Genomic DNA, 15,777 nt, shown 5'->3' on the forward strand with positions numbered 1-15,777 from the left:
TCTTGTATAACTAATCCTGTAAAAAAATGCTGTTTGTTTCTTACAATAAATAAATAAATAAATTTCCTAGATCAATCCAACCTTTTCCATTTGAATGACGGATCTCCTACTAGGATCTCACGCCCCAGCACAAACCCCAGTGCAGTGGATCTCTCGATATGTTCTACTAGTCTGGCTTCTATCTCCTCGTGGGTGGTGTCCACCGACCCTTGCTCCAGTGATCATTTCCCGATCACCATTACTTATCAAACTTCTTTCCAATCGGACAAGTCTCATATTTCGACAAAGATTAAAACGAAACACACCAAATGGGATGAATTCAACTCTCATATGGACAAGTTCCTACTAAATTTACCCGACACCAATATATTTTCCGTCAAAGATGACTATAATAACTTCAAATCAATGCTCATAACTGCAATAAATAAATCAAATCCTCCCCCTAAAACTAAATCTCTTAAAAAAAAAACTCCCTCCTACTCCCTGGTGGGATGAGGAATGTTCCAAAGTAGTAAGAATTCGGAAAGCTAAATCTCTTTCCTATCGTTACAATATGACTATGGAGAACTATCTTATATACAAAAACGCTGAATCCAATGCCAAAAGGGTATTGAGGTCAAAAAAAAGATCTGGGTGGTACAACTTCTGCAGTTCAGTATCTCCGAACACTCCAATTTCGGAAGTTTGGTCTATGATCCGAAGATTTCGATCCTCCTTCAGTTCACCATCTCCTCGAGCGTCTCATTCTAAATGGATAGATGAATTCTTGGACAAAATTGCCCCCCCTTCTGTACCTAACTTAGATGAAATAACGCCTATCTATAATACTCCTATGTCTAATCATTGGCTAGACTCTCCATTCACCTTAATTGAGCTAAAAAATTGTTTATCAATAGTCAAGGACTCATCTCCAGGCAGAGATGGTATACCTTACAGCATAATCAAAAATAGTAATGATAATGTTCTAAACCACTTCTTAAGCATCTTAAACAAAATCTTCCAGACTGGTATAATGCCTGATGACTGGAGTTGTCAAATAATCATCCCTATTTTAAAAACAAACAAATCACCAAATTCTGGATCCAACTACAGGCCAATCGCTCTTTCATCCACCCTCAGTAAACTTTATGAAAAATTAATTAAAAACCGATTAGAATTTTTTGTCGAGAGTAAACAGCTTCTCTCTCCATCTCAATTTGGATTTAGGAAAAAAAAATCCACTCAAGATAACCTTGCCATCATCAGCACTGATATTAATTTATCAATTTCTAAACAGGAAGTTTGTCTTGCCGTCTTTATAGATATAGAAGGCGCATTTGACAATGTTTCCATCCCAATCCTGAAAAAAAAACTTCTAGGCCTTGGCCTTCCCCCCATGTTTGTCCAATCTATTATTAATCTATTTCTAGATAGAAAAATTTTCATTGAACTTCCAGATATTTCTCCTCAAAGTAGGTCTGTTTGGAAGGGTTTAGCACAAGGCGATGTATTGTCCCCCTTACTGTATAATATATACACATATGATATGCATGTCACTATTCCCCTACAAGTAAAAGTTATTGAGTTCGCAGATGACATAGCTTTCTTCTTATCATCCAAAATCATCCCTCTCGCCGTCAAATATCTTAACGAAGCCATGAATGCCCTTTGCACATGGCTCACCTTAAATGGTTTTGAACTTTCAATCCAAAAGACTCAGTGTGTCACCTTCTCAAACCGCCATAAAAACCCCCCCGTTCAAATTTTATTTAAAAATTCTCCAATCCCCAACGCTTCTGAAGTAAAATTTTTGGGAGTAACATTTGATAGGAAACTTAAATGGTCTTCCCATATTAATAATTTAGTTACTAAATGCGAAAAAAATTTAAATATCATCAGATCCTTATCTGGCGTTTGGTGGGGAGCTCACCCTACTTGCATTAAGTTGCTTTACAACGCACTTATTCGAAGCCATCTCGATTATGCCTGCCCACTTTTTAGTACTGCCTCAAAAAATGTACTTGATAAATTAGACAAAATTCAATCTAAATCTTTGCGAATTATAATTGGAGCGATGCAATCGTCACCCATCAATTCCCTTCAAGTAGAATGTTCTGATCCTCCTCTTTATTTAAGGCGTCAACTATTTGCTGACAAATTTGTTCTTAAATGTTTAAATTCTAAATGTCATCAGGTTATCCCCAGCGTCTCGTTGTTCATTGACTCAACCCATTCATCTACAATCAGAGCTTCAACTAAACCTCTTCCTGACATCTGTAAAAATTTTAAGTCTCTCTCAGAGCTTCACATCATCCAAAATGATCTACTTCCCTTATACAAATTAAAATATAGTCACGTCACCCTATCCCCAACAATATTTGAAGGGATCGGAATCCTTAAAAGTCATTCCAATCTCCCGGCCCGAACTGTCAATAATATTTTCAATGACATTATTTCATCTAAATGGCCCAACTTTTCTCTTTTATTTACTGATGCATCCAAATCTCCCGACTCTCCTAACTGTGGTATAGGTATTAACGTTTACCACAATAATTCTAATGACAGAATATTTCATTCAATTTCAAATCAATTTTCAATATTTTCAGCCGAGTGCATTGCAATAATAGAATCTCTCAAATATATAATCAAAAATAATTTTGAACATTCCCTCGTTCTCTCTGACTCTCTCAGTTCCCTCCAAAAACTTAAATCCAGTCCTCTTCTTCATCCTGATGATCACTTTGTATGCCTTATTCGAGAGATGATAGCCTTCATTCAAAGCTCTGGTAAAACTGTAACTCTGATTTGGATTCCTGGACATGTTTGTATCATGGGTAATGATATTGCGGATGCCTTGGCAAAACAAGGAGCGTCCAACCCTGTTGTTACCCTCGTAAACCACATTCCCCTATCTGACATTTTTTCCATCATCAAAGATAGATCCCGCAATGTTTGGGCAGAGTATTGGCACATTGCTAGTCAATCCAAGGGAGCCTGCTATGCCTCAATACAAAGAACTATTCCATCAAAACCGTGGTTTCAGCAATTCCCTCATTTTTCCAAAAAAGAAATTTCTTCACTCATTCAAATGAGGATCGGACATTGTTCCGTTCCTTCCCATCTTTTTAAAATTCACGTTGTTGACTCCCAAGATTGTACATTCTGTGGTCTAGAAGTGGGAATTTTAGATCACATATTTTTTGGTTGTCCCTCTCTAAACAAATATCCTCTCTTCTATCAAGCCTTATCTAAAATTGCCTCCCCTCCATTCAACATCTCCTCTCTTCTAAGTCTGAACTCGACTCCAATTTTCATTATAATTTTGAAATTTGCCCATTTAAATAAAATTAATATTTAAATTCACCTTTCATTTCTCAATAATTTAAATGATGGCCAAGAACACCCTTGAAGGGTGAAAGCCAGAAATAATGTTAAAAAAAAAAAAAACTCTTTATATAAAAGATACTTGCTGCTAGCCACTAACTCTTGGTTGGCTTACATAACAAATATATTAAAACAAAGTAAGTTAAAATAGAATTTTCTTTATTTATCACATCTTGTATATAAACCTTACAATTATTGAAAAAATATATCAATACAATTATGAATTACAATCGCTTAGGAGTTTGAATATTTAACATCATAGAATGTATAAAAAATCTTGAAAAGAGGAATGATTCCGTTTAAAAATATGTTATTCTTAAATAAGTCTTACACATTATTAAAAACACAATGTTTCTCACATGGCACTAAGTTTATTAGATGTTTATGTTGACGTTAAGAAGTATGTGCGAATAAATAGGTTAGAAATGATGAAAGCCAAAATCTCAATTCACTCAAACTAAACATGCATCTGAGTGAAGATTGTGTCAGTCATTTTAAATGCAATTTAGCATGCACTTAAGATGAACTTAAGTGTACACAAGATGAACTACTGCATTTGAGATCTTAAATGAACACTTAAGGTGAATTTAAATATGCACCAGATGAACTTAAATGTGCATGATTCAGTTTAGTGTGCAAGAAGTACTTTAATTAAGTGTACAATTAGCACAACCTTGTGAGATTTTGGCTAAAGTGTGGCATGCAATGAGTGGGATTATGATGAAGTGGATGAATAAATGAAGATAAGTATTGAAAAGTTATTATTGGTTGATGCATTCCTTCCTGTCAGCATTCTCCGGCCAATCACAGACTTGATTTCGAGAGTTGAAAACTGTTCCTGGACGGCAAGAAAACAGAACAGCTTGTCCGTGGACACATCTCCAGTACTGAAAGACACAAATTAATAGTAATACCTAAGTCAACAGTATTATGTGATGAATTCATTTTTCGTAAACTTTATTTTTCTTCATTGTCAATAGTTGAATGAGGTCATATAATTGTCCATAGGACTGTTGTCACAGACAAGCATTATTGTTTTCTAATTAGATTTTTTTATTTAAAGAGCAGTTGACGTGTAAAGTTCCGGTGAGCACTTAGGTCATACTCTCATTGTGCTATCTCTCTTATTAGATTTACTTTACAAAGAATGCATCGTAAAATTTTATTAATTTTAATTTATTTTTAATTTCGTTCCGTTAGAAAATTGTGCAACATGCAAAGCTTTGTGGGTTTAAATTCAAATTTAATTATTTTCAATTCATTAAACCGTTTTTAACAATCAGGGTGAGTATATATTTCAATTGGTATTATTTGTGCTAAGTAGCAAGTTTTTTTTAATGTTGTGCAACCTTTATGACCAATTATTAGTTGTTATTAACCCATTGATTATTTGTACATAGTATTTATTTTAACAACTACGGCCATGTGACATATGTTTTCCAATGCTTTTAATGGACATATTTAAAATTCTCATCATTGGACAAATCATAATTTTTAAGAGGAATAAATCAATTGAACTTTGTTTCATGGTTTTTTTTAAATACAAATAATGTTCTTAAATTTTAAGTATAGTATCAATAAAATTTTATTGGATTTTTGTTGGATTGGTCAGAATCACTTTTGTGAAAAATTCCAGTGATACTTAAATGCAGTTTAGGAAAAGTACATTAGAACAAAACACATGGAAATCAAAAATACCTTATTGCAAGACTTATGGGGCATGAAGTCATTTGTTCCACTGCACTCTACTTGATTCTCTCCATCTTCGGGAATATTCTGGATAACATGAGAAAAAGCATGCACAAGAATTAAATATGATGATATATATATACACGGTGCGATCAATGCTGCTCGATGTTAGAAAATTTTTTGAGTCCAGCTTTGCAAAACCACAAAACTGTGGTTCCAACAAGAAGCAGCCACATCGCATACAGCCAGGGACACAATGTATCTGTTATGGGACATCTTCATACCAACATACCCCAATTGGGGATGCCATAGTCTCACTGGCTACAGACGGTTGGGAGCAGTTGGGACTTTTGTACAGTAGCAACTTCAATATTGGACGTTGCATTCATCAACTGTTTTCCTTGGGCCAATTTGAAAGTACGAGTGTGCGTCAATAAGCCAGTGGCAATCCCCAACTGTAAACTAATATTCGCAATGCAATCTGTGCCATAACACCTGACATTTTGAGAAAAATTATTAAAAATGTGCTTAAAAGAGCAGTAACGCGCAAAGCGGAAAATGGTCACCAATTACGAGATGTAATCTTTCATGTTCACATCAATAAAATTCCCTATTTGTGTACTGTACTTAAAAAGAAAATAAATTATAATTTAATCAGAAATTTATGTTACAACGAATTCAAACCATACGTCATTTGCGCCACCATGTATATTTTGACTTAGATAGTAAAATTTAATTCCACACGATTTCTTTTGGAACATAAAATAATATTAATTTTACTAGTTTTTACTTACTTCAACATCAGGCTTCTCAGACGGCTTGGCGGGAGCGCTTGTAGTGGGTTTGGGTGCGGCCGTAGTGGGTTTGGGTGCGGCCGTTGTGGGTTTAGGAGCAGCCGTTGTGGGTTTGGCCGGGCTGGCCGTGGTGGGGCGTGGCGGGGGCACCGCTCCCTCGGCGGGGTCTGACGGGGTGGAGGGAGGACGAGCCCACTCAGCCTGTGAGGAAATGAAGCAACAGTGTCGTTTAATGATTTTTCTTATACGTAAGTGATGATTTCCCCAATTGGATGATTAATTTAATGATAATATTTGAATTTGTTTGTCTAACACAGAAGTTCTTAACCTGGGTTCGATGTAACCCCAGGGGTTCGGTGAGTCAGTCTCGCGGGTTCGGCGGAGGTCAAGACACCCCCGACTCATATGATATCTTCGCAGCTCTCAACAATAATAATAATAATTTCTCAATAAACAAATGCAGGGCTGTGGAGTTGACATCATCGAAGCAGAAGAAAACCTGAAGGAGGGCTGTGGAGTTGACATCATCGAAGCAGAAGAAAACCTGAAGGCTTTTCAAAAAAGCTATCTGTGGAGTTGACATCATCGAAGCAGAAGAAAACCTGAAGGCTTTTCAAAAAAGCTATCGTTATGGAAACGACGAACAGAGAACGATAACTTTGCAAACTTTCCCCTACCAGACGACTGTGTAAGTGAGATCAAAGGTGTATCTGGAATCGGAGACATATCTGTACCCACAGAATTGAAGCAAGCATTGCCACGCACTTAGATGAGTTTTGGTGTCAACAAATGGTAACGTACCCTGGTATTTCTAAGAAAGTTCTAGAGATTTTCATACCATTTGTTACAACATATCTTTGCGAGCAATCCTTTTCGAGGATGCTGGACATAAAAACGAAGAAATGGAACAGACTTTGTTGCGAAATGACATGAAAGTGGCACTTGCCGAGGTAAAGCCGCGCATATCTGTACTAGTCTCTGAAAGGCAACAGCAGAAGTCACACTGATTTGCAGTAAATATTCATTATCATGTTTTTGTTTTTGTGTGAAAATCATGTTTGAATGGTTTTGTTTATTTTGTGCACCTATGTATGTTCCAATTAAGAAGGGTTCGGTGAATTCGCATATGAAACGGGTGGGGTTCAGTACCTCCAACAAGGTTAAGAACCACTGGTCTAACAACTTTAATTTAAATGTAAAATTAACCAACTAACATAACCTAATTAATATTCTAACAGCCAGGAACTACCCCACCGTCCTCTACCTCATCTCATTTGCCTCCCCGCTACTTTCAGCATCATAACATACCCGATTGGGGATGCCATAGTCTCACTGGCTCCAGATGATTGGGAACAGTTGGGATTCTTGTGCGATACTCACATAAAAAAAAATGAACAGGATATTCTATTGATGTAAAAAATGTACTTACCCTTGGTGTGGTGGTCACAGTTGGTGTCGGCACGGAATACTTGGACATACTGCCGTGCATGATCTTGATGAGGGGGTTGGTGGGTCCGCAAAGTCCCTTGAAGTCGTCCATGTCGATGGCCCAAGTCATAGCTCCGAGGTAACCTTTGGACTTGATCCAATCCATCTTGATCTGGACACTCTTGGGGTCTTCGTATCCCACCCACTGGGTACCTGTGAACACAAGTAATTACATACATATTTATATTGAGGTGAGCAATCATGACCATTTTTAATGAGTGTTCCAAGTAAAAACAGAATATGGAAAAAAAATTCTGATTTAACCTGACATAATATATTCTTATTTATATTTTTTACATTAACTCCACACAGGAGACCCTGAGGAAAATAATTCCCCTCAGAGCCTATGTCATCTTTGAGGATGCAGTGTGGAGAGTCTTTTTAGGAAAGAAATAGGAAGTTCTGGGAAAGAAAAAGGTATGAGGGGTGCATAGGAATCTGCGGTTCAGTATGTCCAGGAGGAATGAACGCATGAATCCATCCCTCCCACTGCAGTGCAAGGCGATGTTCTGAGAGAATCCTGCTGGAGAGGTCAAAGGGTCTCAACCAGTCTCTCCTGATCCAGCCTGCCACGCAGTTAGTGGACAGACGCATCTGTCATCAAGACCTTGACCATGAACCCGGGCATCCCTGCTAAAACGCCAAACGTAGCGAACCACTTGGGGTGACCTATGGCTGGACCTATAATGTTCTGTTTTAGTCGGTTACCTTTAATGAGATACTTTAAAATAAATCCCCTAGCTGTACTACTGCATTAAGGTCTCTGTGGTCGAGGGGAAAGATACTCAACTATGAATATCAGAGGTCGTGGGCTCAATCCCAGTGTGTTCAAAAATTTATTTTGTTTTGTTTGTCATTTGAGTGGAAAATACTGTCGATAGCGCCCATCATCCAGTATCGTGAAGTTGCTTGAAATGGCTTTAGTCTTGTTTGATGACCAAATCTAAATAGCTGGGTACCTCCCCACCTTTCTCTTCCCATCTCCTTTCCCTCCCCACTAACTCAGCCTCACAACATACCCCAGTTGGGATCGTCATAGTCCCACTTGCTTCATGTGGTTGGAAGCAGTTAGGACTTTTGTGCAGTATTCACATAAAAAAGGCACTGCTCACAGTGTTAGCCTTACTTACAGCAAAATCCATTGTTTCAAAATTAAAATTAATTTAAGAACTAATGGATTGTGAAACAACTAGTTTCACATACAACATAAGCTGGTCAAATTTCTCAGCACTTTTCACAATTATCATTGAACATTTTGTTGTCAGGTACCTATGGAAAATTATTAGAGATGGCCGATATTCCTGACCCAGTTACAAGGAAAGAACTGGTTCCTTTGCTGTCAATATTATTTCTCTGAGAAGAACTATTTAGGTCCATGTCTGAGAAACAGGTTATTTTTGGAACTGGTTTCTTTTGGAATATTTATAAAATGTGAAAAAAAAATATTAGAAAAATTGCAAAAATATTTTCTAATGAATTCTCTAGCTACCAAAAGTAACTAATAAGTCTACTTACAAAAAAGGTCTCCTTTGGTTCAATACTATATTATGTATAACATTGGGGAAAGCTCATACAAACACCCACTGGTACATAAACATACCACAAGATTAGAAGGAAAGGGCCTAAAAACTCCTCGAATTTTTTATAAATATGGAAGCCGTACTCTTGAATACCTAATACAATTTAATACCAGTAATTTTTAATAAAATCAATAAAAATTTAAAATTTGAAAAAAATGAGAGACTATGCCCTAAAATGATAAAGCTGTGGTTAATTCACGAAAATTTCATGTATCTTTGAATTTCTTAATGTATCTGCCTACATATCTTGTCATTAGGCAGGTATATTGAGATATTTTATAGATGTAATTTAAATTATCTAATATTTACTATGTGATCAATTCTAATGTTTCCTTAAAACTATAATTGTATTTATCTACAAATATTTTCTCATACATAATATTAAGAATGTTTAATTGGTAGAGCCTACAGACAAGCTGCCATATGACAGCTTTGTGGGACTACCATAAATTTGTACAAATGTTTTATTTACTAAAAAAAAAAAAAAAAAATTAAAAAAAACACTGGATAAAGAACTGGTTCCACATTGATCTCCAGTAAATGGAACTGCAGTGACAACCCATTTCAGGTATCAACCATCTCTAGAAATTATTATCAATATTAATTTACCTTTGTAGGCATAAGGGCAAAGTCCCACTTCATCCCACTTCTTGGTCCATTCACTGCCCTTTTTGTCAACTTCCATGCAAATCTGAAAAAAAATTCAATATACTTTACACAAGTAAACATTAAAATCAATTACTTTTTTATGCTATTACATTTCTTACCTACTTGATAAAAATGGCCACTATATGAATATGAATAAATAATTTTGTCGGTATAAAAGCTCAATTCTTTCAAGAACGGCATACAAATACAAGATTGTGTTTATTAAATTAATTCAATTTATGTGGACAAACCTATTTATGCATATCAATATTGCGTATGTATGGGCGCTAATAAATTATTCGTCTTTATTTTAAAACATAACTTACAAAAAGTGTATTTTAATAAAATAATTATATTACCACCATCTATGAACACGCAGATTATAACAAACAACGGGCGCAAACAAATAATTTATTTCGTTAAAGAGTTTTTTATAACATAATTAAATTAGCGCCATATATGAATGAGCAGATTATGAATTCTTTTAAAGTATAGCTTTAAATCGTCGATTTCTGGACTTCGTTGGCCAAGTGAATTTTTATGCCTATATTCGTGGTAACATGATACACTAATAATACTACATACATATTTTTGGCTTGCATTCCTCTTAAGGCGATGCACTACGTCGTGTAATATTTTAAATCGAGCCGCTATCAATAACACCCCTTACGTAGATGGCGATAAGGTTTAAATTCCCGCTTAACACCATCCGCCTGTTTTGATTTAGGTATGCAAGAAAAAAACATGGCCAAAAAGTGACTTTTATTTTATTTTGTGGATGTCCAGGCATAAATATATATTTTTTTTTTTCAATCATTTTATAAATAACTTAATTTGCCACATTATACAATAAAATCATAACCGAAAATGGATTCGTAAGTAAGAGATTTTGAACTTTAAAGTAGTTTTCATAGGCCCGTATTCTACTCGCAGTATTTAATTAAAGCATCTGAAACATTTCTAGGCGACCAAATTTTCAAACCTAAAACACACGATTTTGCATTACTACGTATGGCATCGCCTTAAGTATTAAGCTCAGCGTCAGTAATACAGAGATTGTAGCTTAGAGCCAAATTTTTACTTAGTTTGCTTTAGTTCAGTTTGTTTGGTGAAAGCAGTCATCAGATAGTCCCTACATAATAATCTTTATTCTTACTAGAGGCTCTCATTAGATTACAAAATTTGAAACTAAAATGAGTTACAGAACATCGGAGTAAGAACACCACTTTTTAAAGTTATCTCAATAATTGACTCTCCAGTTTTTCCAACTGAATAGCGCCATCTACATATGAACGAGTGAAATAGCAAGATGAGTTACTTCATAGTAGGACCAGAATCCCGTGGCATTGGTGTACGGGGCTGGTTCGCCGCCTCCCGCCTCCTTGTTGATGTATGTGCCCAGGTTGTAGTTGTTGTTGCCCTGCGCCAGGGTGAAGGATCGCCCGTAGAAAGGAACCCCGACCACCAGCTTGTCTGGGGAGCACCCCATGTCAACCCACAGCTGGAGACCGTCGTTCTGGAATAAACAAAGTTTTTTTTAAAATGGGGTTTATTGTGCTAGTTATTTCGTCAGTCATGGTTTTCGATTACATAAGTTTGTGAATATTAACCGCACAACTCAACACAATGACAATTCAACACACCTTTAAAAAGTGATAGAAAGTCATGATAGGTGATGAAACAAAAACTAGGTTATAATAGGTTTTATTATTATTATTATTGTTATTGTTGAATTTTTTTATACATACATATATCATACATGGATAGTTACATAAAATATTGAAAAATGTTTTAAAAATATTGAAATAAATTTACATAATTAAAAAAAATCCCACGAAGGCGAAGCCTGAGTGTGGGAATTATAAGTATTTTTGTCTTATTTCCATGGTTTAAGTGGAGATACAATATCAAATATAAATTTAAGTTATTTTAAAAGAGTAGAGATGCAATACAATAAACTAAATCATGAAATATGTAAACGTTTTAAAATAACACAAACAATAAGGTAAATACTAGTTTTTAAAAAAGACATCTTAAAAAGTGAAATAAGCAGACAAAGCATTACAAACAATAAAATATATCCGCTGTTTTGTATGCATGTGAAATAATAAAAAATAATCTCTCCATGTATTTAAATGTTACAGATAGCTTTGCTAAAACTTATAAGAAAAAAATATCTAGTTCAGTGTTTTTTAGCCAAGATTTGATGTACTTTTTAAAAGATTGAAGGTTAACACACGTGTCCCTTTTAGGTTTATAGGTTCATTTTTTTCACTTTTTAAAGGTTATCATGGAACCATGCCTTCAGAAGGGGAAACAGCTGTCACGCGTAATAATAAATACACAACAGAACTTGTTCATAAATAAACTTTATATAAATTGAAAATATAAATGAAAAAATATCCCTTTTGTTAATATTTTTAATTTTGAAGAAATTAAAAAAATATATCATTACGGTTTATCAACTCATTTTTGACAATTAAGTTGATATTTCAAAGCTCCATAGCTCATGCCAGAGCTTCGAGCTGAAAAAAGTTGCCATGAAGTAATTTTTATTACATTAGCTCTACACAGGTGGCCCCGAGCAAAACAATTTCCCTCGGGGCCTATGTTATCTTTAAGGAAGCTGTGTTGAGGGTATTTTTAGGAAAGGAAGGAAGGAGCGGAAGAAGTTCTAGGAAGGAAATAGGTATGGGTGGGTAGGGGTCAATGTGTCCAGGAGTGACAGAAATATTAATCCATCCCTCTTTGCACTGCAGTGCCAAGCGATGGGTCGAGACAGTCCGGCTGGAGACGTCAAAAGATATCCCTCAACCATTCTCAGGACAAGGTGGGCAAAAGCATCTATCGCTAAGACCTAGACAAACCTCATCCCATGAACCCGGGCACTCTTGCAAAGTCACCAAACGTAGCAAACCACTGCTGTTGCTGATGTTTACTACGTAATTCCTAATAAATACGTAATACCTCACTTGGGGTGACCTATGGCAGAGGTGTTGTTTGACCTATAAATGGTTCTCGGGGCGGCGGTACACAAACCCGCCTCACAAATTGGAGTTCTGTAGAGAAAAAATGCTAATCTCATACACCGTTACTCGAAATTCGTGAGTACGCTTAATTTTCAATTTTTCACCAATACAAATGTTTATACTATTGAAAATCGATTTTCTTTGTAAAATAAAAAAAAAAATAAGATTCTCACCACATTGAGTTTCTCATAAGCATACTGGTCATGGGGTCTCCTGTAAAGTGGACTATGTACATCAGCGAAACCTGCCCAGTTTCCTCGAAGGTCGTAGGACATCACGTGAATGGCATCTAGCAATCTGAAAAACATAAATAAAAAAGTTTAATAATGCCATAGTATTTAAAAAAAAATATTTAATAGAAACATTATTTAATTTTTACAATGTTTTTTTTTAACAAATTTTGCTGCGTAATTATTATTACGCGTTGACAGCTGTTTTTGCCTTCCAAAGGCATTATTAAATTGTGGTGAAGCCGCTTACAGAAGATGTATTAAAATTAATTATATACAAGTACTTAAAATAATGTAAATCAAATTGTTTATTTGGAAGTAATATTTTTATTTAAATTTTTAATCCAGCAGGTCTAGGAGGATATTGCAATCCCAATCTGCCATAATACATGATATACAGGGTGTATCGGCACGTACCCGACAAACTTTAACCAGCTATTCCTTAGCACATTTGGAGTAAAAAATCTTATGTGCACTTTGCTCTCCGGTAACGTTTTTTTTTAATAAAAAAATTATTATTCATATTTTCACCACATGTCACCATTGTTTTATCCTTTGTCAAAGTTTGAAAACCCATCTGGCAATATTTTATTCGAATTCCGTTGAATAATGTACCTGTGTACCTATATTGGCGCGCTTTTTCAATCACAACGAAATGGCACGGCACCATTCGTCTCATTTTTAACTATTATTATTTAGTGTGTGCGAAAGAGGGAAGACGCTTTTCGACATACTTGCTTATAACAGCTGTTGAACACGAAAAGCAATGCCAATGACAGTGATGTAGTGTGGAAATTTTTAAATTTTGTTTTTAATTGAAAAAAAATGCCACCGGACAGCAAAGTGCCCATAACATTTTTTACTCCAAATGTGCTAAGGAATAGCTGGTGAAAGTTTGTCGGGTACGTGCCGATACACCCTGTATATCAACTATTATATTAAGTAGAAGAATAAGAATAAGTAAAAAATATAACAAAAAAAATGGGTGTGTCAAGCCTACGCAAGACAGAAGTGAAACTTCTAATATTCTTCTCTCTCTCTCTTTTCATTTCATTCTCTCTTTTTTTCTGTCTATTGACATATTTATAAGTAGCATGTGATAAAAAAATTAAAAGTTATAAAAAAAGAAAAAGAAAATTAGTTAAAGCGGGGATCGAACCTCGGTTCTTCACGACCACAGTCGTGCGCTCTGCCTCTAGACCGCGAAGCTGAGTTCGGAGAGTGACCTAAACTAGGTATATAATATTAGCTAGGCTCCTATAGCGAAATGATCCCGTTTTTTCGTCACGGTCATGAGTCGGTTTTACTCCGGTCCTCGAAATTGCATGACGCGCGTAAAGAAGTTTCACTTCAAAAAATTCCTGCAAAGTTATGGATGTAATTACGATCTTTTTCAAGCGCGTATGTAATGATTATTTTTATCAACGTCGCATACACCTTGCTAATGTTTTCAGTATTATTAGGGCTTTTTTATACTAATTTTCATATATTTATTGGCAGGTAGAGTAGAAATTAATATTGTTTAGCGTTTGCCAACGACCATACCATGTTGAACACACCGGTTCTCGTCCGATCACCGAAGTTAAGCAACATTGGGCGCGGTCAGTACTTGGATGGGTGACCGCTTGGGAACACCGCGTGCCGTTGGCCCATTTTTTATGGTAATTTCATGTTTTTTTTTATTTTTTTATCTTTACTATCATTAATAATATCATAAAATTCTTTAACTTTTCAAGTATGCTACAGGCCTAAAATATTACTTAGTGGATTGATATTATGGTCAACCATTGAAAAAAAAAATTCCTTCAAAATTATGGATGTAATTACGATCTTTTTCAAGCGCGTATGTAATGATTATTTTTATCAACGTCGCACACACCTTGCTAATGTTTTCAGTATTATTAGGGCTTTTTTATACTAATTTTCATATATTTATTGGCAGGTAGAATAGAAATTAATATTGTTTAGCGTTTGCCAACGACCATACCATGTTGAACACATCGGTTCTCGTCCGATCACCAAAGTTAAGCAACATTGGGCGCGGTCAGTACTTGGATGGGTGACCGCTTGGGAACACCGCGTGCCGTTGGCCCATTTTTTATGGTAATTTTATGTTTTTTTTATTTTTTTATCGTTAACATCATAAACAATCTTATATCATTCTTTAACTTTTCAAGTATGCTACAGGCCTAAAATATTACTTAGTGGATTGATATTATGGTCAACCATTGAAAAAAAAAAGGCGTTAAAAACAAAAAACATTAAAAGATTCTGCCGATAGATGTCACCCCCGTAATCAATATAATTAAATAGATTAAAAAATATATATTTATATTCTGCCGATAGATGTCACCCCCATAAACTATATAATTTAAAATTAAAAAATATTCTGCCGATAGATGTCACCCCAGTACAAAATATAATTTAAATGACGAAAAAAATAATATGAAAAATAAATAATGTTTAAAATTACAATGGATTAAAAATTTAAAAATTTCAAAGAACAATGACTACAAACAATGAGTTATAAAATTAACATTCAACCAAAAAAAAAAATTAATATGCGATGGCCGAGAATCGAACTCGGATCAACTGCTTGGAATGCAACTACGCTGACCATTACACCACCAACGCCAGTTGTCGAGATTACCTAAAAAACATTTATATCTTACTTCAAAACTTTCACTAGATCAAATGAACTTTAATCGGTCCCGCATTTTCGTTTCGGTCATGAGTTGGTTTTACTCCGGTTCTCGAAATTGCATGACGCGGCTAAAGAAGTTTCACTTCAATAATAGGTAGATCTCTAATCAATATATATTATAAAAGTAAGTGTACAATGTGCGTGCTGCTAAAACTCAGAAACGAGCCACGGTACGATCAACGGATTTATATGGTGTGGTAGCCCTCTATCCCCCATCCATGAAGAAGGTTCCCGTTTTTACCCGGAGGGCGT

General features: G+C 35.4%; 1 protein-coding gene and 2 non-coding genes across 3 annotated transcripts in view; 2 read left to right on the forward strand and 1 right to left on the reverse strand.

The window, feature by feature from the left end:
- Positions 1 to 3,541: 3,541 nt before the first annotated feature.
- Positions 3,542 to 15,777, reverse strand: part of Cht5 (Chitinase 5) — a 47,690-nt gene continuing 35,454 nt past the window's right edge. The window contains exons 6-12 of the mRNA XM_089640335.1: positions 12,765 to 12,888; positions 10,881 to 11,078; positions 9,524 to 9,605; positions 7,276 to 7,487; positions 5,847 to 6,047; positions 5,062 to 5,139; positions 3,542 to 4,250 (exon numbers count right to left, since the gene is read on the reverse strand). Coding sequence (XP_089496461.1) covers positions 4,125 to 4,250; positions 5,062 to 5,139; positions 5,847 to 6,047; positions 7,276 to 7,487; positions 9,524 to 9,605; positions 10,881 to 11,078; positions 12,765 to 12,888 — 1,021 coding nt within the window. The 3' untranslated portion in view covers positions 3,542 to 4,124. The remainder of the gene's footprint in view (positions 4,251 to 5,061; positions 5,140 to 5,846; positions 6,048 to 7,275; positions 7,488 to 9,523; positions 9,606 to 10,880; positions 11,079 to 12,764; positions 12,889 to 15,777) is intronic.
- Positions 14,353 to 14,471, forward strand: LOC149417487 (5S ribosomal RNA). The gene has a single exon (XR_016303352.1). It is a non-coding gene; the product is annotated as a 5S ribosomal RNA (ribosomal RNA).
- On the forward strand, positions 14,795 to 14,913 carry LOC149417488 (5S ribosomal RNA). Its single transcript, XR_016303373.1, has one exon. It is a non-coding gene; the product is annotated as a 5S ribosomal RNA (ribosomal RNA).

The sequence above is a fragment of the Hesperophylax consimilis genome, chromosome 15 (assembly GCF_061612785.1).
Source record: "Hesperophylax consimilis isolate HC1 chromosome 15, BYU_Hcon_1.0, whole genome shotgun sequence".
NCBI lineage: Eukaryota > Metazoa > Arthropoda > Insecta > Trichoptera > Limnephilidae > Hesperophylax > Hesperophylax consimilis.